Genomic DNA, 25,950 nt, shown 5'->3' on the forward strand with positions numbered 1-25,950 from the left:
ATGCTAGGGACCCACCTGGTATGCTGCAATTTTCAGTGCCGAGAAGTAGCCCAGTGCAGGCAGTCACTGTGCCCATCCACTGTGGATCTACCCCAGCACCACCCAGCCCACAGTGCCTTCTCCGCAGGGTGGACTGGCAACGGCTGCACCCGCACTGCCTCTCCCCTGGGCAGCTTCTGTGGAGAAGGAGAGAAAATTTATAGCAGCAATTATTTTCTCACAGTCTGGTGAGCAAGCAATTAGCAGGCAGGGAGGCACAAGGCGCAGTGGGGTCGCCCAGCCCCAGCTCTCCCCCAAGCACTGGCCTCAGCCCCACAAACAATGCTGGCTCCTGGTCAGGAAAATTAATATGTCAGCAGTTAAGCTGCTGCTCCTCTGGTGAGGGACTTGCTCTGAGATGAATTATCTGACGGTTTGAAAAACGATGGGCTCAGCACAGCCAGGGGAGGGCTGGCACCTCACTTCCTTGCAATGGCAAATCCAGAGTGGGGGCCCTGGCGCATTCCCCGCCCTTACCTGGCACAGGCTGCAGCCCTGCTGCCCAGAGGTGTGCCAGGACAGCCAGCCACAGCCCCATACCCATGCCCCAGTCAAATCCTGAGTCGCACTGGTTGAAGAAAGAAATCTTTATTAATAATTTCAATAATAATAATAATAATAATCCTTGTAATAATAATAATAATAATAATACTGTTTATTAGAATGGTCACACCTTTTAAGCATACAGGATGGGCCAGCGCCAGCCTGCGCGCCGGCAGCCGGCGCAGGGGTTTTGCTGTAAGGAAGAAGCCAATACAGCGATGGAAGGAGCTTTGTACAGGGCGGGGGCGCGGGGCCAGGGCGGCCGGGGCTATGTACACTGGGAATAGAAAAGGGGGAGCTCGTCGCTGGAGCATTGGGGCCGTCTGCAGACTATAAAGTGAGGTTTGAGGAGTGGCAGAGCCACGTGGGACAGGGGTATGTGTGTGTGTTTGGGGGGTGGGGTTTGAGCGTGACGCCAGGCCTGCAACCCAGGGTGGGCTCTGCAGTGCTTTGCAACACTGGCACTGGACCTGGCATGCCAGCTGCTGCAGAGCAACCCCGGGGGGTCGGGCTGGGCCCCACAGGCTATGCAACGGCCGAGACCCTGCGCTGAGTGCTGGCAGGGTCCTGCTGTCTCGGACAGGGACGGGGGGCCACGAGCGTGTCCCATGCCACAGAGCAGGTGGGAGCAGGAGCAGGATCCTGGTCCCCGCTCAGTGCAGGGGGCCATGAGCAGCATTGCTCAGGGCTGCTCCCTGCGGGGTGTGAGCCCTGGGTGCGTCAGGGGATGGAGGGGAGGGAGGGGAAAGGGATGGCAAGCGAGTTGCAAGCTCCTCTTAACAAAAAATCCCTTTAAAAGGCTGAGGCTCATCCCCCTGCAACGCCCAGCGCCTCAGTGAAGCGGCTGTGCCGCTGCCCCAGCTCCGTGCGGGAGCCGAGGCCTGGCATGCTCGACACCCTGATGGACCGGCAAGCACCGGTGCTCGGGAAGGGAAACACGGAGCCGAGTTCCCAACCTGGTGCCCAGTCCCCAGAGCCAGGGCAGGGGTGACGTGCTGCAGTGCTCCGCCAGCACCCCCAGTGCTGCCGCCGTGCCAGGGCTGAAAGGAAGACGTGGTGCCCAGGCCCTGCACCTGGGTGGGAGCCCCTCTGGACGCCCTGCACTCGCTGTGTGCCGGCTCTCCCTCCCTGCCATGGGCTGGGGGGCCGGCGTAGAGAGGGGCCCCTCTGGTGCGTCCGGCCTGTTCCGTGCTCGCCGCAGCTCTCCTCCGGGACTCGCTCGCTTGGTGTGTGAGTGTGGACGGTGTCATGGGACTGTCACTTGGCTGTTACCTCTTTGCTTTTTTTGTCTTTTTGTTTTTGTTTTTGTTTTGTTTTTGTTGCTTTGCTTCAAATTGCCTTTTTTTTTTATTTTTGATTTTTTTTTGTGTGTCTCTGTGTGTATGTGGAGTTTTTTTTGCCCTTCCTGGTCCCAGAAGGAAAACGGCCGTGGTTTCACTACAACAGAAACAGAGAGGCAGGTCTTTTGCTGCAGCAGTGTGTGGGGCAGCCTGGCTGAGCTGCTGGCTGCAGGGGGGATCCCCTCAAGCCCTGCACCACACCGTGCCCCACACTACACCGCAGAGCAGCGTAGTCGGCCCTAAGAAGTGCTACTGCCCAGGTGTCTGTCCCTGTGGAGGAATGTCCCTGGGGTCCCACACTCCCCCAGCCCAATTCTGTGCCCAAAGATTGCAGCAGCCCCCATCAGTTCCTGTCTCTCCTATGGAGGGGCAGAGAGGCTGCTATCAGTGCATGCCCCCCATGCCTGCGGGCAGAGAATCCCTCCTGGCTCTCCCTCCCCAGGAAGGACAGCACCTACTCAGGCTGGGAGGAGCTGCTCAGGGACCCTGTGACTTGGCTGTGGGAATGGGGTGTCACTGGGACCCAGGGCTGGCCCTGCTCCCCACAGTCCCCAGGGACACTGGGGGCAGGCAGATGGTGCAGGAGACACGGGCGAGCAGCAGCTGGAGTGGTGTGGGGTGACCCTATGGGTGTGGGCTCAGCGGAGCCCAGCCCAGGCAGGGCCATGATTCCTCCAGAGGCCTGGGCCTGGCTCTGTCTGCCTGTCTGGGTTTGGTGCTAGTGAGCGCTCAGTGCTAGTGGTGGGAGGGGCTGGGTCTGTCTTGCTAGTAGGGAGTGAAGCGGCTGTACCCTCCTCGGTATAGACTAGCCTGCAACATCAAAGATGAAAAAAAAGCCAATCAGTATTCAAGAGAGAGGCAAAGCCCAGTTCTTCCCTTTTTTTTTTTTTTTTCCTTTTTTTTTCCTTTGTTTTGGTTTTTGGTTTTGTTTTTTTGGCTTTGGTTTACTTATTTTTTTCCTTTTAAATTTAAGATTGCATCAAATCGTTTCTGTCCTTGGGACATGAGGGCAGGCAAGGCTGAGGGTGCCCAGTGCTGTCTGGGCTCTGTGATGTCCACAGGTGCTGCACTGGGGCCATGGAGCTGCAGCATGTCCTGAGCCCCAGTGCCCTCCATGTGACATCACAGTGACCATGGAAGAGCCACTCCCCATTGGGCTGGCACCCACCCTGCCCATCCCCGTGGTATGGAGGGGTCTCAGCTCCACAGTGGCAGATGCTGGGGCTGGCTGTGTCAGGGGGATGCTGACCCCAGCTGGGGGTAGAGGGAGTTAAAAAAAGGAAAAAAAAGACAGGTTGGCTTTGAGATCCCACCCATGAGTGGAATTTTTCATCTTTGATGCTGGTTGTGAAGCTAGCTAAGAGCCGTGGCGTGTGCGTGGGCTGTGGGTGCTGGCATGCATGTGTGTGCCCCCTGTGCATGGCTGCGTGCCAGGGCCTGGGGACATGGCACTGCACCGGGGATGAGAAAGGGGGTCCCAGTCCCTGGATAGGGCCCTGGGGTGCTGCCCAACGGGTACCCATAAAGCAGTGTACACGGTCAGGACTGCTGCGTGCTGCCATTAGCCAGGGCACATAACAGGGCACATGGGTTGGAGACACAGGGGTGGGGGTCTTCCTCTTTTGCCTGCCTGTGGACAGACCAAGGCAGGGGCTGCACTGCTCCTGCCACTACTACCAGCTTTCAGCTCCCCCTCCCACAGGACCTTGCCTGCCCCTGTACCCTGCAGGCTCCCTGGGATGCTGGGCTGGGCCCCCTCCCCAGGCTGGCTGCTGCTCGCGCTGTGAAGCAAAGAAAGGCCCTGGGGGCTGCTCTTACCATGGTGCCGATGCTGTACGTGGCGGCGGGGCCGATGGTGTGGTGGTAGGGGTCTGCTGCTGCATACACTCTGCCGTAGCTAGAAGCAAGCACAGTACTGAGTGTTAGTGACTGGGGTCAGGGTCCCCTCTTCCCTCAGCAGCCCCCCTGCCTGGCCACTGCTTCCCTCCATGGTGCCTGAGACCCACACAGGGCCTTCCCACTTTTCCTCAGCAGTCCTTTTCAGAACAAGCCCAAGGGCTCCAGTTTGCAGGACATCCTCACTGTGTGCCCAGCTCCAGCCTCCCCTTGTGGGGCACAAAAGCTGGGGTGTGTTGGACTGGGCAATGCAGGTGGTGAAATGGGGCTCCTCCCTGCCAAAGTGATGCCCATGGTGCAGGAGTGCTTACCTGTCGCTGTATGCTGCCGCTGCTGCTGCAGGCTGGGCGTATCTGTATGCAGCATAACCCCCCTGCAATGGAGAAAGACTGTGTCAGAGTGAGGGGCAGCACCTGCTGAGGAGGCTCAAGAGGGGCCCCCTGGGCAGTGCAGTGCTTTGGAGCACCAGTGGGACCCTGCCAGGAGCCACTGCCTATGCTGGCAGGCACACACCACCCTCATTACCATTCCCCAGAGGCTTTCACAAACATTAACCTTAAAAAATGAAATTTCCAGAGGAGAGAATGTCACCTCCCTGATCACTTTAATGAGGTGTCACGTTAGATAAATCCTTCAGCTGCCTGCCTGAAATATCACCCATAGTTTCTCAAACACGGGGGTTAAACACTGGTGGAAGGTAGCACATTGGCACTCGACCAGGACGTAAATCCCATATGGTCCTGGGCCTGGCTGAGGGTACAGGACCCTGTGCCACGTGGTGCTGAGCCTGGATGAAGGTAGAGGACCCTGTGCAGTGCCACCCTGCTCACTCCTGTCCATGCTTGACCTGGGATCCAGCTGCCTTCCCCAGGAGAAACAGCTGCCAGGTGCATAGCCCAACATGGAGCCACCCAGAGCTGCTTGCCCCCCAGCCTGGCACAGGCTCCCTGGTGTGCACTAGACCTAGACACAGCAGCACTTACGTAGATCTCAGCTCCATAGAACCCGTCCTGGTAGACGACCCTGCAAATGAGGTGGAGGCATCAGAGCCTGCCTGAGTTACCAGCTGAGAAGTATCGGGGTGAGGCCAACAAACTGGGGGAGTTGCTTCCAGCAGTGCAGCCAATGGATGAGGAGTGGCTATTCTGGCAACCTGGGGCCATGTCCCCTGCTGGCAGGGAGGGCAGGGACATAGCAACAGGCAGAGGGCATGGCCAAGGGCAAGAGGTGCCACAGTTATGGAGGAGTTCAGGGAATAATCACTACTAGGAGCAACTGAGTGGCCACAGCTTGTCATGGCTGTGCTGGCATTGGAGTGGCCATGAGTGCCAGGAATGCTGTGCTATTAAAACAGCTGGCACAGCTGTTGTTACAGCTCATGCTCTGAGGTGCAGGGGAGCTGCTGGTCACCCTATGGGGCAGCAGCTGGGGGGACTAACAAAGCCCAAGGCCAGGCAAGTGTTGGGGGAGCTAGAGCCCATTCCTGAAGCACAAGAGTCTGGCGGTGCCAATGCTGATGACAGCAGAATCAGAGCAACACAGCGGCTGGCAGCCCCCTGCGCCAAGGCAGGCAGTGCTCACCCCCTGTCCTGGTACTCACGCGCCGTAGGTGGGGATGGGCGGCGGCGGCGGTGCAGCCCGGAAGGTGTTGTAGACAGCACGGCCTCGGCCCCGTAAGTGTGCCCCTCGGTAGGCCACAGCTGTCCCCGTGGCAGGGTAGGGGAACCCCGTTACTGCAGAAGGGAGGGGACAAACGTGGGCACATGGCTTGGACCCCCACAGCCACTGTGGGGCACCTCGTGTCTGAGCCTGCCTCTGTCCCTTGGGCTTTGGGGACACTGAGGGATGCTGGGGTGTGGGGATAGGGTGGGAGGGGGGGTTGTGCAGGCAGGGGTGCGGGATGGGGGGAGGGGCTGGGAGCTGCTTGCTGCTCAGAGCAGCGGCAGGGTCAGACACAGCACGGAGCTGACATTTAGGGGCATCCACGGTGAGGGTCAGTCCTGACCCAACAATACCTGCGTAGAACTCGGGGCCGTAGACTGCTCCCACCACTGGGTTCAGCTTCCAGCCTGCAGGCAGGTAGAGTGGGTTAGGCTGGGGGCACTCTCCCCATGGCACTCCCCACACCCCCTGGATGAGTCTGAGAAGCTGCATGGTGTGGGGTGCCTGGGGGGCTTGCACCACCACATTGGGCAGGGAGTGGCTGCTCTCCTATCTGCCCAAGGGTGTGGAGGGCATTGGTTGCAGAAGCTCAGCTGCAGCCTGGCAGTGAGGCTGCCCAGGGCTGCCCCTGCCCACTGCAGCTCTGGGTCTTCTTGTGCTGGCCCTTACCATTGGTGTAGGGGTTGGCAGCCTTCTTGTTCGTCATGACCCGGGCTGTGGCATTGTTCACCTGCAGAGAGAGGGCACAGGAGCTCAGTGCCTGCAGGCAGCAGAGCTGGTGAGGCTGCAGCCAAGGGCTACTTGGCTGCACTTGGCACGTGTCACTGCTGCTTCAGATGCTGGAGCAAAGGATGCCAGATGTGTGGGGAGATGTGGGATGAGTCTCTGCCCACAGCTGCCCCACTGTGATGCCATCCTGCTGGTACCCCCACCAGCCTACACCTCCTAGCCCCAGTGACAAGTATCGCTCAGGCTGGTGGCTGATGCCCTGACCACTGTGGTGCCACGGTCAAGTTGATCTCTGATGTCCTGCTGCCAGGCTCAGCAGCCTCTCATCCCCACCCCGTGCCTGATCCAGCTTGCAGGAAGGACACTCTTGTGGCAAGAGCTTGGGTTTGTCCTGCAAGTGTCCACAAGCTCCTACTCAGCTGTGTCAGACTCTGTTTTCTGACAGGCAGTGCCTGTCCATGGGGCATTGCTGTGCCCTGCCAGGCTGCCCTTCCCTGCACTCAGCACAGCTAGGGACTTCTGTGTCCTGCTCCCTCAGCCACGTGCTTCCCTGCTTCCCACCACTTGCCAGCAAACAGCAAGGTGCTGCCAACAAATGGGCAGAGCCTGATCCCTCTGCCTGGCTTGAGGCAATAAAAACCTCAGGGGCTGGGCACCACAGCAGCTGCCTGCACAGCAGGCACAGTATCCTTTCCTCCTGGGTACAGAGGAGATGGGGACAGCATGGGGAGCAGCAAGCCCCTCTCCTCCCTGCAGAGCTTGGGCATAGGGGCTGCAGGCAGTGGGGGCCTGCCAGAACCCCCCGTAACTGGCAAAATGCAGTCAGAGCCCAAACCAGTGCCCAGCTCTCCCTGCACACAGGAGGTTGATTGGAGCCGGACACTCCTGTGCCAAGCGGTGACCTTCCCAGCAGCGGGCACACATGCTCCTGTGCCACACTCACGGATGCATGCACACACCGGGCAGCCTCCCCTGGGGCATGCGGGACTGGGGCTGGACCCAGGACTGCTCCAAAGAGCCCATGGCTCCTGGGCAGCTCAGCCCTGCCTGCAGCCCCCGTCAGGGGAAGGTCCCCGGGCAGGGCGGAGGGCACGCACGCACACGCAGCATGGCACTAGCAGACTTATCTGAGCACCTCAATCTTCCGGCCCTCTACGATGGTGCCATTCAGCTTCTCCCGTGCCCGGTCGGCATCTGTGCTAGTTTCAAAAGTTACAAACCCAAAACCCTGTGAGCAGAGGAGAAAAGGAGAAAGAAAGAGACAGAGACAGAGAGAGGGTGCGGGGACAGAGAGAGAGAGGGGGTGAATCAGGAGAGCTGGCGCAGGAGATGAGGCTGCCGCAGTGCGGAGATGAAGAGGCCAGGCTGGGGCCCCTGCTGGGTCTGGGGGCCCTGGCTGAGGCCCCAGCATCGCCCACAAGCTGGGAGAAGAGTCTGGGAGAGGGCACAGAAAGCAGGGAAGATACAACAGAGACATCCACACACAAAGGGACACAAGCTGCCTGTGCAGAGTGGGCAGAGGGAGCCCACGCCCTGCTCCAGTGTTTGGGGTGCAGGGACCCTGCACGGCCTCCCCAAGCTGGTGCAGGGCAGTGGGATGGCACTGCTCCAGATGGGGTCCCCCATGCCTTGGTCCCGTAGGGCAGGAGAAGAGGGAAAAGTGAGCAGAGGAGCTGCTGGACAATGAAGCTCTGCTTGGCCCCCTCTCCAGGGCCCACAGTATCACATGGGTCGCAGGTAGCACCCACCTTGGAGCCCCGCTCGTTGAAAATGATCTCCACATCCAGGATCTTCCCGAATTGCTGCAAGCAGAGAGAGCACAGGGTGAGTGCCCATAGCCCACCGCCAGGGCTGCTGGCACAGGGATCTGTGCGTGGGATGGGCAAAGGGCTGCCTTGGGGGCTAGACTAGAGGACCCTCAGTGCCATGCAGGGGAGAGGCCTCATCCCTCCCGTGTCTTGAAGACTTGAGGAGTATCACCCAAAATCTCATTAGCCTGCACTGCTTTAAATCCTAATAAGTGCTTGGAAGAGGACAAGGGGGATGGGACAAGGTCTCTGTATCACTCTCAGCCTTGGTCTGACAGCCTGGCTGTTAACCAGGGCATAAATCCTGCAAACCATTGCTTTTGGCCAGCAGCAGCATGGAGGTGTTTGGCCACACCATGGGCTGGTCAGAATGGGCACTGGGCATGAGACAGTGCTGTGCAGTGCCACAGGGGCAGCACTCAAACAAAGAGCAGGGGATGTTGGTGGTCGCATGGGGCCAGACTCACCCCAAACATTTGCCGCAGGTCGGGGTCCCGGAATCGGAAGGGGATGTTGGAGACGTGTAACCTCTTGGGCTGCTGCTTGTCTGTGTTGTCTGAGGAGTGTAGCTGCTGGCTGTCTGTCTGTGCCGCCTCGTCTGTCTGCTGTGGGAAGTACCATCAGGCCCCTGTCTTGCCAGCCTTGTGTCCCCCACCAAGGGTCCAGGCATGGGGACTATCCTCCTCCCCTGTGCTTGGACCTGCCTGTGTCCAGGGACAGCCTGGACCCTGCGGTCCCCAAGCTCTAGGCAGCACCCCAAGCGTGTCCCAACAGCTCAGTGGGTTGGGGGAATGCTGGAGAGGATGACTGCCTGTGGGGAGTTGGGGAACACACAGCCACCAGCCCTGGGTGCACCTCCCTGCCTCAGCCAGTGCAGACAGCAGGGTCAGGGCATCACTCACCCCATCAGTAGTGCCAGGGACTAGCAGGGGTTAAGCAGTGTGGGGGCACAAAGAGCACGCTTCATGGAGAGGGAGGCCTAGGAGGGGGTAGGGCGTGACCCACTGCAGAGAGCCAGCCAGCATCTCACAGCTTCGCACTAGCCTCTGTCCCTCCTGTCAGCCCAGTGGCACAGTGCCCGGGGGCCATGACCTGGCACACAGGTGTGCTCAGGGTGGGGGGTGGCAGACCTCGCACGTGGGGCTGCTGCAGCCTGGCTGGGAAGTGCTGGGCTCAGCGTTTTCCCAGCACTGCATTACAAGCCTGTAATTGAAGCTATCTGGTGGGAAGGCAGCCAAGCAGGTAGATTACAAGTGATTAGAAATGAACGAGGAGTGGGGGTTGCAAGGGAGAGGGTTGCAAGGGAGGGGGCTGAGGTGGGGGTACCCAGTCTGGCAACCCAAGGAACAGTGTCCAGGCAAGTGCTGCTGCCCTGGTACCGTCCTGGCAGCTCCAGCACTGCCCTCAGACACCAACAGTCCCCCCTGAGCTCACTTCCTTACCGGTACTGTCTGTGTCCCTGCTATGGACTGTGTGCTGGCATCGGTGCCCGGCTGCTCGGCGTGGCTCTGTGCTGGTGTGTAGAGGGTCATGGCGTGCTCCGGTACTGTGCTTTGCCCCGAGTAGTCCTGCGTGGGGTGCGGGTGTGGCGGTGCGTACTCTGCGGGAATTCCGTTCTGGGGGGGTGGAGGGTACTGGGCTGGGGGGTAGGGCTGAGCCATCGCGTCTGGCGGAGCCGTAGCGTCCTGGTTACCCTGCCGAGACAGTGGCACCGTCTCCCTTACCCACCAATGTCCTCGGGGTGGTAGGCTGCGACCCGACTCAGGGAAGGGTCCTGGTCCTAACAGCCAGCCCCAGGGCCCCCACCCCCACCATGTCCCAGCCTTTGGGGTCACTCCCCCCCAAACACTGGGCTACCTCTGTGCTGCAGCAGCTCTTGGGCCACAGTGCCTGCATCCAAGCCCCCATCCTGAGCCCTGGGACTTGGGCAGCAGGATGGAGTCCTCCCTTAACTAGCAGAGCTGCACGTTGCCCTCTGCTCAGGTAAGGAAACCAGGGCAGCCCTCAGATTGGAGCCCAAAGTGGGGCAAAGTAAAGCCAGACCAGCAACATTGCTCTGGGAGGGGCTGCAGAGCACTGGTGCCTGCTGGCAGCAAACCCATGTCCCAGTGGCAGTGGTGGCAGTGAAGGGGAGCAGGATAGGAAGGGACGGTCAGGAAGGGATATCAATGGCCCCTTGGCAAACATCAGAGAGACATCAATTAACTGCTAAGTATTTGATTAGGCCCTTTGCTCTAACACAGCCAGCCTGGCCACCCCGGTCAAACAGGGTGAGCTACACCCATGCCACAGGGCTGAGGACTGCCCACTGCCTGCCAAAGGGGTGGCATGGGGCTGGTGGGGGGGCAGTATGGGGCTGCAGGAGCATGGGGCTGCCAGCCTGTGCCTCTCTTGTACATCCACCCACCCTCCATCCTGCTGGATGCACCCTGGGCTCTCCCACATGGCACCGGTGTGTGCCCACCCTCTGCTGCACACAGATGCCCATCAGGGCACACAGATGCCCACTGTGGCACACTGCAGCAGCCCCCGCTGGCAATGAGTGCCTGAGCCAGCGTGTGGGACAGCACTGGCAGCGCCTCAGATGCTTTACAACCCGCAGCAGCCGCCTCTTGCCCATGAAATACAGCTGTGGCTCAGCCCCTGGAGACAAGCTCCTTAATTGTGTGTGTGGCCGATTTATGGTGCAGAGGGACGGCAGGGCGCAGGCGGAGGGGGGGAGTTGTGGGGGGCACGCTGCCAGAGCCATCGTGCCTGTGAGGAAGGCAGCGGAGCCAGCGCCAGGGGCACGGTGGGGACCACATGCAAGCCCAGCATGAACGATCCTGCCTCAGATCTGCAAGTCATCGGCAGCCTCGCCAGCGCCTCCGCCTGCTGACTCAGCTGCTCGGGGACGCGCCAGTCAGATGCACCTGCCACGGCTGCCGGTGCTGCAGGACGGCCGAGCCCCATCCCTGGGGTTGCCCCTGAGCTGGGCAGCTGGGAGTAACCCTACTTCACAGACTGAAGGGGTTCCATTCCCGCACTCAGCCTGGCCCTAGAGCATGTGACAGGGACAGGGCAGGAGGCAAACAGTCACAGAGGTCATGCTTTCAGTGCCCAACCCTCCCTGCCTGCATTCCTGGTGCTCAGATCCTGACCCTTCCTGCCTGCATCTCTGATGCCCAGTGCCCAACCCTCCTTGCCTGCCTGCAGAAGCCAGCAGCAGGAGCAGCCTGCAACACTCCCACATGCTCCACACTGGACACTTGTCCTTGCTGTCACTGCAGCCAGGATCAGACACCACCACAGCGAGGAAAGACACTGCTGCCCATGCAGGAAGAGCTGGTGGGTAGGGGGAACAAGATGGGTGCTGGGGCAGGCACTGTCCCCCACCTGCACAGGCCTTAGGCCCCACTGGCTCCTTGCCAGCCCATCCCGACAGCCAGGTCTGTATCTGTTATTAATTAGGGCTGTCGCAGTGCTTGTCAGCACAAGCATTATTTCATTCAGGGACCATTAGGTTCCCCCCATTTTGCCACTTGCCATCGCTGAGGCTGCTGGGGCTGCAGATTGACAGCTCCCAGCACCTCCTGCCAGTGCTGCCCATCCATCTCTGGGTGGGACAGGGCCACTCAGCTGGGTGGTGGGGGTCTGCTGGGAGTAAGAACCCTGTGGGGAGGGGGATGGCAGCACGTTTGGCTGTGTGATGCCTGTTGATGTCATGGTGAAACAGTGCTCCCTGCATCCTTCCCTGCCAGTTGCTCCAGGCTGCCTGCCACAGAGGAGAAGCCCTGTCCCTGGGCACTCTAGGCAGTGACAGGACTCTCTACTTCTCCCAGGAGTGTTAGTGGGGTCCTGGACCCATGGCAGTTCTTAAGCCTGCACTTTGAGTAGGTCTTTCCTTGGGTCCTTCCCTGTGCCAGTGCCTGGGAAGTCCTAGGGACCTACCTCTGCACTCTAGAGGAGGCAGCCAGACAGCACCAACCTGCACCTGTGTGCTCCCAGCTCAGGGTGCCCAGCCCCACAAGGGAGCTCATGGATGCAAGGACAGGGGACTCTGAGAGGGGTCCCTTGCTCCTGCATTGCACACCCCCCCAAGAGCATGGGGTATGCCTCCACATGGCAGTTTGTGGGACAGCTTTCTGTGTTTACATTGAAAGAAACTCTCACAGGAGATGAGTGTGGTATATGAGCCCAAGGGCAGAGCAAAGCCAGTGGTGTCTAACATGGCATGAAAGGCAAAAGCAGCACCCCACCACCTGTGCTGCTCATCTGCCTGAACAGGATGTCAGTAGGGCTGAGGCACAACCCTGTGACAAAACACCATGGCCCCAGGGATGGCAGCAAAAGGACTGGGATGGGGAGATGAGGCCTTCACCACCAAGGGCGGAAGCAGCTCCAGGAAGCACAGCAGATGCTGCTGCATCCTGCGGGTTGGCAGGCGTCCTGCTGCTGCTGGCCTCATTGGCACAGCAACACACCAACAAGCCTTGGAACAGGGCACCCCCTGGGCCAAGGAAGCCCCCCAACAGTGGCTTCATCCAGCCAGAAGTGGGACGCTGCACCCTAAGCTCAGCTCAGGCTGAGCTGACAGGACCCCAAGGTCCCCTGCCCTGACCACGGCGCAACCTCACATCACCAGCCCTGCACAGCAGCTGCCGCAGCAGGCGGGGGTAGATATCATCTTTAGCTGATTAAACGTCCCTCATTAACGAGTTTCTTTAATTAATGAAGGTTTTTTTTTGTTTGCTCCACTTGCTTTCTCCCCACTGCACTCTGCCTCCTCAGCACAATCCAGGCCATTTCCTTTCAAGTCATTTAGCGTGTGGGGCCGGTTCCTGCCGACGCCGCACTTTGGTGATTGTGCCTGTCAGCTCGGGGCTGACGACGCCATTTTTAACATTTGCTCCTTTTTTAAGGAACCAACCCACCAGGAGCCCCCCTGGACGCAGAGGACATGGTCGGTCAGAGCAACGAACTGAGTTCAGAGCGCCTGCGCTAGCCCCAGGCACCGCTACCCACAGGCACTGCTGGCCCCAGGCACCCTGCGATGACGTCGCTGCACCTCGCCCGCAACAGGCAGCCAGCCAGCACAGTGCACGGAGGCTTCTGAACAACTGTCACCTGCTACCACCTGCCTCCAGCTGTGGATGGGCAGTGTGAAGGCCTCACGGTGGCCCCGCAAGGCCAGCTCAGCCAAGGAACCATGCCATGCTCAGCTAGAGCCTCGGTTTGCACACGTGGCCATGAATTCCAACCAGGCAGTAGCCTATCCTGGGGCTGCTCCCCTCACCCGTGGCTGCTACAAACATGTCCAGAGTCTCCTCCAAAAGCCTCGTGGCCATTCCTCTACCTCAGCCTGACTGTCCCATCTAATCTCACAGGCTCATAGAATGGATTAGTTTGAAGATCTTTCAGATTGAGTTCAACCTTTAACCCAGCCCTACCAGGTCACCACAAAACCACGTCCCTCAGCTCCACATCTACATGGCTTTTCAATCTTTCCAGGGATGGGGGCTCCACCACTCCCATGGGCAGCCTGTTCTAGGGCTTTGCAAGAAGAACTATTTCCTAATGTCCAACCTAAATCTCCACAACTTAGGTTGTGCCAATCTAAATCTCCACCTCAACTGGCACAACTTGAGGCCAATTCCTCTTGTCCTATTGCTTGTATCTTGGAAGAAGAGACCAACACCCACTTCACTACAACCTCTTTTCAGGTAGTTGTACAGAGTGAGGAGGTCTTCCCTGAGCCTCATTTTCTCCAGCTGGGGACACCCCCAACTCAGCCAGCTCTGCTTGTGGATGTTCCCTTCTTGTGTGCTGTGCTCAGGCTAGCACTAACACATTTGTGCAGCCTGGCTAGAAGCCAGCATGTTGAGCCCTGGAGTAGCTGGGGAGGGGGCACGGTCCCATCAACATGCACCTCCCCACTGCCAGTGAGAAAGGGGCCCCAAGAGCAGCATGCACCGACGGTCTTGCAGCCATGGGTGTCCAGGAAGCAAAGACAGCAGGGATCTGCAGGCAGATCCAGCTCCAGTCTCTAATGACCTGTGGCTGCCTCACTCCTTCCACTGGGAACCAGCCACCCACTGAGGGGTATGGCGAGTGGCTGGGGTCCCAACCCTACCACAACATTCAAGGAGGCTGCCAAGATGTTTCCCCAAACTGCAAAGTCTCAGCAGACAGCACAGCCTGCAGGCAGTGCAGGCAGGCAGCAAGAGCCTTACTCTGACCCAGGTTGATTCCTGCTTGCCAGACAGCCTGAGGTCAGAACCAGGCACAGAGGAGGGTGTTGAGCAGCTCCCCTGGGCACCCAAACCCATCTGTGCCAAGGGCAGCTGCTCACTACTGCAACAGGTCTGCAGCGCATTGATGTGACAGGACCCACCATGTCCAACGGCAGGACCTGGCGCTTGGGACCGACTGGCAGCCTGCAGGGAAGCCGATGACAGCATCTGCCCTCATGCCCACTGATTGGGGCAGGATGGTGCAGCAGTGTCCTGCTGTGCCGGGTGGCAGCACTGGCCTCAGCAGATGCCCCACCAGAGTCATCAGGGTTCTCACACAGCCCCACGTGCCCCCCAGGCTCCCAGGGGCCATGCAGCCCTGCTGTCACCGTGAGGCCATGCCCAATGCGGCTCATCTGTGTGACAGCCACAACGTCCCCGCTTCGATCCAGCCGCTCGCTCATGCTAATGACTGTCAACATGAAACAGAGGCCGTGAAGGGGAAGAAAATTACTCCCTGAAAAGGAATTGACTGATCCCCGTCATTTCTCAAGGAATCACTGACCTGTGAATATTTCATTACCCAAAATGCGGCGCCATCCATACAAAGCAGCGTGCCCGGCCCTGAGCAGGCACCAGCCACAAAGCCCCAAGCTGCAGAAGGGCAGCAGGCTTGGGGTGCTCACCATGGGGAGATCCCTGACCCCAGGAGGGACAAACCCTGGGAGGACAACGGCAGGTGGCATCTCTTCTCCTCCCCAGAACAGGATCATCAAGGCCCCACAGAGAGCTGGGAGGATGACAATGGCAGAATGACCCCCGGGGAAGGAGCTGCAAAGGAGGTGAGGAGCTGCAGAGGCTGGAGGTAGCAGCTTCCGTGTTTAATGTCTTCATTAACAGGGAGGCTGGGCGGGGGGAGAGCCCACTAATGGCATCTGCCAGGGATGCTCGGGTGGGAAGCTCTGCAAGAGCAGTGGGGCTGGGAGAACAGGCAGGACCTGAGGGGTGACAGAAGGAGGAGGAGGAGTGGGGGAAGGGCAGCCAGCTAGCATGGGAAAAAGACCACTTTTCCAGGCTGCCACGCACACTGTCCCACCACCTCCACATGGACCCTGCGAGAAAAGAACTGCCCCTTGCTGGCACAGGGCAGCAAGGCCAGATCCTGTCCCAGCTGTCAGAGCGTGGCTGCCTGAGGCTGCCAGGGCACAACTAGGGCCAAGGCATGACCAGGGCCAGATTCTGTTTCTCTGTTGCCCAGAGGAGCCCAGAGAGGAAGGATGCAGCATCCATGCAACACCCAGCAGGACTGGGGATGAGATGCCAGCCCAGGAGTCAGGCAAAGCCCTGCCCTCTATCTTTGTCACCACCTGTGCAGGTCAGAGGGGAGCAGGGTCCAGACCTGGCTCTTGGCTTTGCCAGCCGGAAACTTCGGAGCTAAGGCTGCATGAAATATTCATGAAGTAAATGGTGCAATTTCATCTGCATTCAGCCAACTTCATGTATATTTCAGAGTATTATGAAATGATAATGTTGTGTAACTGAGGCGAGGTGGGGGTGCTTGGGGGGGGCCTCCTGGCCACCCCCCACCTGAGTGTGTCTGACGTCTCCCAGCCTCACAGGTACCTGTGCCACTGTGCCGGGCAGGAACTCCTCTATAGCACCACCAGAGACGTACCAGGATCAGGCCTGCAGCAGGCAGCAGAACTGCAGCAAACTGCAGCTCCAGGGACTCATAGAACTCTCGTCCCTCCCGAGCAGAGCCTGGCATCACCAGGGCTCATCCATAGCAGCTCCCAGCTCCAAGCAGATGCTGCTGGAGGGTGGCAACCAGGCTGACCCCTTGGCATAGCTCTTCTTACCGGCACATCGGCACAGAGCTGGCGCATGCAGTGCGGGCCGGGACTCCCAGCAGCACTTGGTCCCTAGTGGCCACCAAAGGGTATGGGACAGGCGAACATGCAAAGCACAAGTTTGGCTGCAGAGCCCAGGGGTGGGCTGGAGAGGACCTAAGCCCCCAGCAGCATCTGCCTGAGCTACCTGCTCCTCCTGAATCCTGCACACCAGAGCACTGGATACTGGTGCCCAGGCACTGCACAGCTCTGCACCACGGTGACCAAGCCACACCAGAGTCTGTCCCATCTGCTGCTGCCAGCTGTTGTGGGGGCAGTTGCTGTCCCCATCACTGGCAAGGGCTGGAGACTATTGAGAGACGTTGAAGGGTGCTTGGTCCCCACTGCACCCAGAGGAATAGGGAGAAAGGAGCTCTGGAGGGGACAAGACACCCAAAGGCATCCCAGACCACACAAGTGGCCACCACAGCCTAGGCAGAGATGGGTAGGGCCTGGAGAGAAGCAGGCATTTTCCGTGGTGGAACCACATGCCCAAAGGGCTCTCCCAGGCCCTTGAGTGTGTCTCACTGTGGGTGTGGGGAAGCTAGCAAGGGCCAGGGTACCTGGCACATTTTGAGTGCCCAAAAGCAGAGCTGTTGGGGATGCCAGCTCCTAGCCCTGCCCTGGGTTTTGCAAGGCAAGCCCAGGCACAATGCTGCGCCTGCTTCCCTGGCTGCTCCTGGCTCCTACCAAGACACTGATCCTGCCCAGCACCAGTGATTCCCCGTTGGTTCCCCAGCAGCCAGAGCACTTCCTGATCTACTGGCACCAGAGTCCAGCCCATCTGGATTCACACACGCCTAAAGACACAACAAGCAGTAGGATGAATGGCCTAAAACTACCACACAATCCGTCAGCATCCTGTGTCACCACGAGAACCACACCAGCTCCAGCCACCATCCCATGGCTTGGAGGTCCCTGAGGAGTTCAGCCAGCACTGGCTGGACCCTGGCCCCATTCCTGCAAAGGCCTTTGCATCCAGGAGCCCACCCATGGCTCCCATCCCTGTCACACCGTCACTGCACTGGGGGTGGCTGTGGCACTGCCACATGTGGCACTCGCTCACGCACAGCCTCGCCCCGGCCGGCGCAGAGCACCTGGGGAACTGCCGACTCGCCTGTGTGCCCCAACAGGCTCCCTCACACAGCCCTCTCTGATAGGCAGTCAGGAGCATAATTTTTTTCCTCTAATTACATATTCAGCACTTCTGAGAAAATGAGATTTTGGTAATTCAATTGGACTGAGATGCAGGGCTATAATAAAATGAAATTTGTAACAATCGCGCAGTTAAATTAGTTAAATGGAGAGGAAGGAGCTGTGGAAAATTGACCCCTCGATCTCCTAAAGACTAATCAGACATTTGAACTGAGTTGTGCTAACAAAGCCCCCAGGGTGTTGCGGTGGCAGAGCGAAGGGGAAACCAGAGACACCACAAGGGAAGAGCTGGAAAACAGCCGAGGCCACGTGATGCTGTGGAGGGGACCCTCACACGTTGGTTCTAAGGTGGGATGAGTTTGCTGGGGAGGGTGTTGGGGAGGATGATGCTGGTGCCATGCCCTCTGTGGCACTGGCCATCACCAGGACTTGGTGGCTTAATGCCCAATGCTGTCCCAGGATGGCACTGGGCCCTGGCTACCAAATCCTGCCATGGTCAATGCCATGAAGGCCACTGGTCCTATCAGCTGCTGGACATCTTTGACCGGCACCAGGACACAAGGGTGCACAGAGGATGGTGAGTGGTCCCTCTCCATTACCAGGAAATGCTAGGACATGGGCAGCTGTGCCCTGTGGCGGGACCAGCCCTGAGTGGTACAGTCAACTGCAAGGACACCAGGATGGGGACAGGCCTGGCACACCATAGCACACCGCATCAGCCAGGCACGCTGGGTGGAGGGGGGAGAGAGGGGAACAGCTCTGCAGCAGGTACAAAGTAATTAGCCTCAATATTTATCTTGTTGTTCGTCTTTTTTATTTTTTCTCGTGAAAGAAAAAGCGAAAAAGACGAGTTTCTCATTTGCAAGTTAATTAGTCTAATTAGCTCTAATTAAGAGCTCCCCACACAATGCAGATCACAAATAAGCTGCCACTGTCGCCTGCTCCTGCTCTTCTCTCCCCATTTTTGATTTTATACAAGAGCTGTTTGAAGGCTGTGGCCGGCACCATGTGGGGAGACGCTCAGTGGGTGCAGCCAGGGTGGGGGTGTGGGGGATCCCCCTGAGGCTGGGGACTGCTCCCCTCTGCAGCTGGTGCCAGGGCTCTGCCGAGCCCTGCTGCTGCTACCCTGGGAGATCTCCTCATGGAGCTAGAGCTCAGCTCAGCTCACCTCAGACTTTCTGACCCCAGCTCTGAAGCAGAACCTGCATTGCCCTTCCCCTGCTTCCCATCCTGGGCAGCTCTTGCCCGCACACACCAGCTGGCCCATCTGCTGTGGGCTGAGCTGGCTGCACACCCTGTACCCCTGTGTCTTGCTGGGCAGCATGAGCAGGGAAGCAACCAGCACGGACCCAGACTCAAGCTCTGGCTCCACCAGAGCAGCACTTCCCCAGCCATGTCCCAGGCCACCCTGGGCAGCAGGACAGGGATCTGCAGGTAAACACCAGTCTTAAGCGAGCTTGAAAGCCACTGAACAGGAGCCACCGGACTGCAGGGTGGCCGCCTGGGGGTCCCCAAGCCTGCAGAGAGCTGCAGAAGGCTGTGGGGCTGTAGCACGGTGTTGGGCACAGAACGGAGACAAGGCAGTATGGGGCACAACGCTCTGCTACTGTTTCATCGACGTACTGCCTCGGCACCCCCAGTCCCCTCCTCTCCCTGGCCCTGCTAGAGTTCGGCTGGAGTGGGCTATAACGGCGGAGGCGTGCCCAGGGTGAGGAGCAGGGTCCAGGCAATGTGGCACCAGTCCTGCCAGCCTCCCCCGCGCCGCCGGTGAGAAGCTGCCGCGGGGCGCTGGGAGCCGCGCAATCATGTCAGCTTATGTGTCATTTTCTACTCGGGTAATGCGAGCCGGGAGGGATCGCTGCTCGGAGACGAGGGGAAAATCATGACAAAGTGTTGTGAGCCCGGCGCTCCGGCGAGGGGGAGCACAGGCAGCCAGACCTGCCACGTCCCCCCCGCCGCAGGATCGCAGCGAGGCTGTCACCGCCCCTACACCCTGCAGCGAGCCCCAGCCCCAGCACGGCTCTGCGGGCATGCACCGCGCCCGGGGGCTGGCTACAGGGACCCAACCAGCACAGGGCCACCGGGCGAGGGCAGACGCAGTCCAGCCCCCAGCACCCATTTCACACTGGCAGAAGCCCTCCTAAGACTGGGGTGCAGCAACCCCCTGGTTCTGTGATGGGAGGGGGAATGGCTGAGATCCTGGAGGGTGGGAGAGACCCGACTCTTTGACAGGTCCCCCAAGAGTCCTGCCTTCTCCAGCAGCACTGGCTGGTCCCACACAGCCAAACCCTGACAGCACCAGCAAGGAGGTGGGGATTGCCTAAGCATTGCTCCTATCCCCACAGACTGGCCCCTCCACTTGGATCTGCTTCCAGTGCTCATCTCACTGGTTAAGAGGTTACTGCTGCCAGGGCTCCCATCTCAGCAGTGCTGCTCACAGAGATCCTGCTGATGCTCTGCAACCCCCACGTGTGAGATCCATGCAGCACAGCTGGGATGCAGAGCCTGCTGGGGAGGGGGCCCTGTCCCAGGGGAGCACTGGAGCAGCCCATGGCTGGAGTTGGCTGGACTGGTGTCAGGGGGGCAAAGCAAGAACCCAGCAGGAGGATAGCAGCTGGGGACAGGAGGGCTTGTAGGGATTTGGGAACCATACCTGACCCTCTGCAACACCAGGGGATGCCCATCCTGTGGCAGCCACCACAAACCCTGTCACCCACTGGGACCCTTTGGTCCTTCTCCAGCCAGGCCAGTGCCTCCCTGCCCTGCAGCCCATCGAGCTCATGTGGGAGGGGGCTGCTCCCCAGACTGCCAGCCCAGTGCAGTGCCAGCAGTGCCACTGTGGCCCTCACTGCAAGGATGAATGCTGAGGAAGATGGCACAGGCTAAAGCTCTGCCAGGACTGCCTGCAGTATTGACACTCTTGCCTGCAGGCAGCAGAGGTGCAAAGCCCTGTGGGCATCTTGGAGTTCAACGTTGCTCAACAGTAGTGGCATTCCACCTGGCATGGCCAGGACTGCAGGGAGCAGCCTCAGCATGCTGTGTGTGCTGGCACAAACAGGCATGTGCAGGAACTGCCTTGAAACCCTGCTCAGCACAAGGGTGCCTGTGTGTGCCCTGAACCAGGGGGGCTTATGCCTAGTGTGGGCTTTGCACCCACAGGTTCTTGCTGGGCTACCTGCAATGCTCTCTGCTCAGGCTGAATCCTGACCTCCACCCTGCTGCCCAGCTGGATGAGGCTGGGGTGACAGGAAGGTTGAAGCCACAGTTTTCCCAGGCTTGGAGCCTCTTGTACCCCACTGACCCAGCCTGGGCACGCCATCATTAGGAAGAATCAGATCCTTCCTTAGATGTACAGTTCCTTCCTGTGCCAAGGCAACCTTCCCAGCATTCCCTGATGCCAGTGCTTTCCCAAGCCTCTCCGTACTGTCCCAGCCTCATGCCTGCCTGCTGTGCCTTGCTTGCCAATATTAGCACCAAGGCCCTAATGCCCTTTCTGGAGGAGCTGCTCCAACTCCACCACTGAATCCCATCACTTCCCAGAGGAAAGTCCTGGGAATGGAACAGCATTGCTCCTGCTGCCCACAGAGCCACTCCAGGTTGGAGCTAGCACAGCCCTGCTGCCAAGGTCCCTCCATGGTGACAGATGCAATGCACCCAGCATGCAGCAGTCCTTCGAGGGCCAACAGCAGGATCTGAGCTGGTGGCAGCGCTTGCTCCATGGGGAGAGCAGCCAGGGCACCAAGTCCCCACCGGGACTCTGCAAATCCCTGGTGAAACTTAGCCTCCACACCCAGCACCCTGCTCAGCCCTGGCTGCCAGCCTTGGGCCAGTGCCGGAAAATCTGGTTTCAGATGCACTTTCTGATTTCACTCTGGGCCTTGAGCAAGGATGGGGGAAAGGCAGGGGCCGAGGCGGTGGGAGCGGCGTGGGCAGCCTGCGCCTGCTCTCCTCATTAGCCTCTCTTTGTTAAGCCATAGCCCTCCACTGCCTGCCTGTAAGTCTTTAAAAATGATAGATACTAAATCTAATTTCATCTACTCATTCACCCATCACTACAGTACTAAAATAGGAATATACCTATAAAAAGAGCATCGCCAGGCAGTGTAGGCCTAAAATTACAGCTATTGTGGGAAAACCAGCTTTGCAAAGCTAAAATTAATGTCAGTGTTTTCAATATATTAGAAGAAAGGAAAATGTGTGGGTTTTGGTGGCTTTTAAAGCCTGTCTTCACCACTGCAGTGCGGGAGCCAGGAGCTGCCAGGTCTGTGTCGGGTCTGTGCCGGGGTCCGTGCCGGGTCTCGCATCCATGCGATGAGCAAGCATGGGGAGAAAGCAGGTTTGAAAGGAACCCACTGCTGCAAGATGCTACAATATTGCTCAGAATAGACTTGCTCCCTAAAAATATAATCTGCTAAACTTGGCAGCAGCCCTTTTGGAAAGGAATTTTCCAAGCAGCCTTTGCAGAGGCTGTTTCCCAGCAGGCCAGGCGCTGCTTACCCAAGTCTCCTGCGCCGTAGGCTGGGCAGCGTGGTGCAGCGTGGGCACTGGGGATATCCCTGGTGAATGGCCTTGGGAGAAATTCTGTAGTGAGTTTCAGCCACCTGGTACATCAACCTGAACTTATGTCCAGCCCCACGCAAACATCACCACCCATGCCAGGGTCTGTGCCATGCTCCAGCACCAACACTGAGCCTCAGAGCTGGGGTCTGTTGTGGGTCAACACCGCATCTTGTCCTTGAGCAATTATCTACTCATTCATAATTACAGTGGAAACACTTCAGCAGCAACTGATTCCACTGTTAATGAAATGAAGTTACCAAAGTCTCCTTCTGTGCACAGGTCACAGAATCATTGAGCATTTTGAGTTGGAAGGGACCTTTAAAGGTCACCTAGTCCAACCCCTCTGCAGGGATATCTTCAATTACAGCAGATTGCTAAGAGCCCTGTCCAACCTGACCTGGAATGATTCCAGGGATGGGGCATCTGCTACCTCTCTGGCCAACCTGGGTCAGGGTCTCACCACTCTCAGTGTAAGAAATTTCCTCCTTCTGTCTAACTTAAATCTCCCTTCTTTTAGTTTAAAACCACCATCCCTTGTCGTGGCACAACAGACACTGTTAAAACGTCTGTCACCATCTTTCTTATTGGCCCCTTTAAATACTGAAAGGCCACAATAAGTTCTCCCTGGAGCCTTCTCTTCTCTGAGCTGAACAGCCCCAACTGTCTCAGCCTGGCCTCACAGCCAGGTTTCCAACCCTCTAATAATTTTTGTTGTCCTCAGTCACGAAGAGCTAAACGTCACTGCCGAGCCCCACCGAAGGATGTGGTGTTCCCACCTGCTCCACCAGTGTGGGCTGCTCAGCCATGGGCACACACCCTATGTGGTGTGGGACAGAGCAGGGCTGGGGGCGGATTCCTGCATGCAGCATCGCTGCAACATGCTGGGACCAAGGGAGTTGAGCTGAGTGAGCTGCAAGGTGCCCGCTGCCGCTTCAATGAGCCATCTGCACTGCCAGAGCCGCTGGCAGCTGGATTGTCCCTGGCGCTGAAGTTTTGCAGACAACTTTATCTCTTGGTCATTCCTTCAAACACTGGCAGTGTTGAAAATGCTGGGGCTGGGGGGCTACAAAACACAATGGCCTCCTCAGGAACAGTACAGCGAATGCCAACAAGTTCCCCACAGAGAGAGCATGTGCCCGAAGGGATAGGGCCAGATACTGTGCATAGACCCTGCAGTCCTCCAGCTCTTGGACCCCCTGGCTATCCCAGATCAATGTGGGTCCCAGCAAGGGAGAAGCTAGTGGCCAGCACAAGCCCCTACAGCCACCCAGCACAGCCACCACCCATGTGTATTTGCCCACCCGAGGTCTGATGCAAAGCCATCTGCCTCCTTGCATACACACACACTCCAGACAGGGAACTGCAACCCAGGGGGTCTAAACCAAGCCCCTCAAAGCCCCCACATCATAAGACCTTTGGGAAAAGCTGGTTAATCCCTTTCAGGTATCTCTGCCCATGCACTGGTGAGTCGAGCTGGACAGCCCGAGTTGAGCTCCATGGTGGACAAGTACACACAGGCAGAAGTAGCACTGCTCCCTGAGCACTCCTCTAGCACAGGCATCCCAACAGTGTGCACATCCAAAATCCAAGGGGAATTTGGAGCTAAACCACCAGGCACCAGACAGACCCATTGCTCAGCTGGGCAGTATGAGGAGCCTGATGGCAGCACATGCTCTGTGTCCCTTCCCCACGTGACGGCTGCCAGCAAAGTCCCTCTGTATGACACCTCATTGTGATGCCCACCAGGAACACCCCTTCCCCATGCACTGGGTGCAGTGCCTCAGCAAGTGACAAGCCCCAGGAAGAGGACAGAGATTTTGGCCTCCATCGTGCTCATTAGCTGGGTGAAAATCCAAGTCCAAATCTCCCAATAAAACCCTCTTTCCTGGCTCACGAGCCCAGATCTGCTGCCAAGGAGCAGGAGGCTTCTGGGAGAGTGGGGAGGAAGAGATGCTAAACATGATGGTCAAATTAAAACAAACAGGGCGATGGGGGAACCAAGAGCTGCTGGGTGCAAAGAGCTGCACATCAGGGAAAAGCTGCTTCTTCCCAGAGATCCCAAACTCCACTTGTGCATGGCCCAGCTGGGCACCAGCAGCAGCCCACGCCTGCCCGCAGTGCTGCCAGGTCCACTGCCTCCAGCTGCAGCCCCAGGAGCTGGCCGGCAGTGCAGCCAGCCTGTGCTGGAGTGCACTGCAGGGACAGTGGCATGGCCAAGCCCCCTGCATGTGGCCAGGGGATGCAGGGATCACAGGGAATGGGGGGATCCTAGGGGAAGACAGCATGCCAGGAGATAAGGGATGCTGAGGACAAGGAGATGCTGGGAGATAAGGGCATACCAGGGAATGTGAGGATCCTGGCTGGAGAAAGCATCTCCCACGCTGCCACCACTCTCAACAGAGGCTCTGGGCCTCACACTGGCTGCCAGTTCAAATCATCCATGCACTCCCTTCAGAGGGACAGAAAAACCTGCCCAGGGACGGGTTGGGGCTCAGGGGTGGTTTACTGCTCAGTGCCAGACATGCCTAGGCAGCCAAAGAGTGGCTGCGGGGACAGAGACCTTAACCCAGCCCTGGCTCTCCCCAGGCTCTGCCTGCAGGAGGGTGCAATAAATCACGCACCCTCTTGGCTGGCCTCTGCAGCAGCCCCTGCTGCTTTTGTATACCCAGTGTCAGCACCAGCTTCGCCAGCCCCATCTCCAGTGCCGGTGCTGGATGGAGTGACACCAGGCCTCGCCACCGCACCACCAGTGAAGCCATGCTCTGGCCACAAGCCTACTTGGACCTAGGCTACAGATATCCCGAGGGATAAAAACACTCCCCAGCCCTTCTCCACTGAGGTGGGAAGGTTTGCACCCGCGCCGCCTGTCCTCAGCTGCCGGGAGAGCCGTGCAGGCCACGCCGAGCGTGGTGAGGATGCTATGAATTTTTAAACTCCTGAAAGCACAAATGGAGCAGTTTGCCTGGCTGGGAGATGGGATTTCCGACGCAGCAAAGAGCCTTTTGAAGAAAACGCTGCCCCTCCTGAGCTGTGCTTCCCCTGGGACAACAAGCCCAGAAACTGAGTGCACTGGGTCCAGCATGGGATCCAAGGGCCGGCATGCCCTGGCCAGAACTTAAGGACCAAACCAACAGCCCAGGCACCCTCCGGATGGGCTGCCGAGTCCCAGGGCTCACCTGGATTCACGTTACCCCTAGGCCCCTCTGCAGCACCTTCCTGTCAATAATGAGACAAACCCACACGTGTCTGACCCCACGGCCTGGCTACAGACACCCACAGCGTAATGGCACATGCACACACACACGTGCACACGTGTGTGCATGCACAAGCTCATCACCTGCCCTTTTCCCCACAGAAGGGCCCCTTCTTCCCTGCTCAGGCCATGCAGGAGCCTCGTTCCTTTTTCCGAGCATTCACCATCGCCCCTCGCCCGCACTGAACGGCAGCAGCACCGAGGCACGGAGAGCGCTGGACCCGCGCCGCCGGCTCTGCCTGCCGCACTGCCCGCGCCTCTGCCACTCTCCAGCCGCCAAAGCAAAGAAACCGGAGAAACCCCAACAGAACCGCGGCCAAGGACCACTGCAACGCAACTCGCCGGTGCCGCGGGGCTGGTGCCGGAGAGGCCCCGTGGCCAGGGAGGAAGCAGTTAAGCTCTGACCCTCCGCAGAGAGGGAACCGGCCAGAAACACGTGTGAACCAGAAAGCAAAAAAAAAAAAATCCCCCGGAGAGGGTGACTTACCTGTTGGAGGTAGAGGAAGGCTGGAGGACAGGGGAGAGAGTGAGGAAGCATGCCTGAGTTGGAGACAAGGAGGCAGCCCGAGTTAGCCATGGAGCACAGCATGTGTCGACAGGTAGCCTTGAAGCTGCTGGCGGGTCCGTCCTCTTCCGCACACCGCTATCCTCGTCTTCCCGGCTCGCCCCTCGGGCTCTCCCCTCCTCGGCCGTCCCTCCCGACCCCTCGGCGCTAGTTAGGAGGGGTCATCTGCGGCAGGCCGGCTGCGCCCCAGGAGCAGCGCTCGCCCCTTCACTTCGGTGCCATTAGACACTGGCACTGAGCGCACGGTCTGCAAAGGGTGTGTGTGAGCCAGAGCGGGAGCGGGGAGAGAGAAAGGAAGG

The 25,950-nt window shown here is 58.8% G+C and overlaps 1 protein-coding gene across 2 annotated transcripts; it reads right to left on the reverse strand.

Moving 5' to 3' along the window:
- Nucleotides 1–2,687: 2,687 nt before the first annotated feature.
- RBFOX3 (RNA binding fox-1 homolog 3) lies at nt 2,688–25,675 on the reverse strand. 2 transcript variants are annotated; one of them, XM_054393809.1, is made up of 12 exons: nt 25,574–25,675; nt 9,460–9,711; nt 8,485–8,622; nt 7,958–8,011; nt 7,345–7,437; nt 6,150–6,210; nt 5,834–5,887; nt 5,419–5,551; nt 4,802–4,841; nt 4,130–4,191; nt 3,741–3,819; nt 2,688–2,732 (listed from the first exon to the last, which is right to left on the reverse strand). In XM_054393809.1, the coding sequence occupies exons 1-12, from the start codon at nt 25,673–25,675 to the stop codon at nt 2,688–2,690; spliced, it is 1,113 nt and encodes a 370-aa protein (XP_054249784.1). The 2 variants fall into 2 exon arrangements, with proteins under 2 accessions (XP_054249784.1, XP_054249785.1); XM_054393810.1 differs by lacking the exon at nt 25,574–25,675 and having other exon boundaries at nt 8,485–8,619; nt 9,460–9,678.
- Nucleotides 25,676–25,950: the final 275 nt, after the last annotated feature.

The sequence above is a fragment of the Indicator indicator genome, chromosome 29 (assembly GCF_027791375.1).
Source record: "Indicator indicator isolate 239-I01 chromosome 29, UM_Iind_1.1, whole genome shotgun sequence".
NCBI classification, from domain to species: domain Eukaryota; kingdom Metazoa; phylum Chordata; class Aves; order Piciformes; family Indicatoridae; genus Indicator; species Indicator indicator.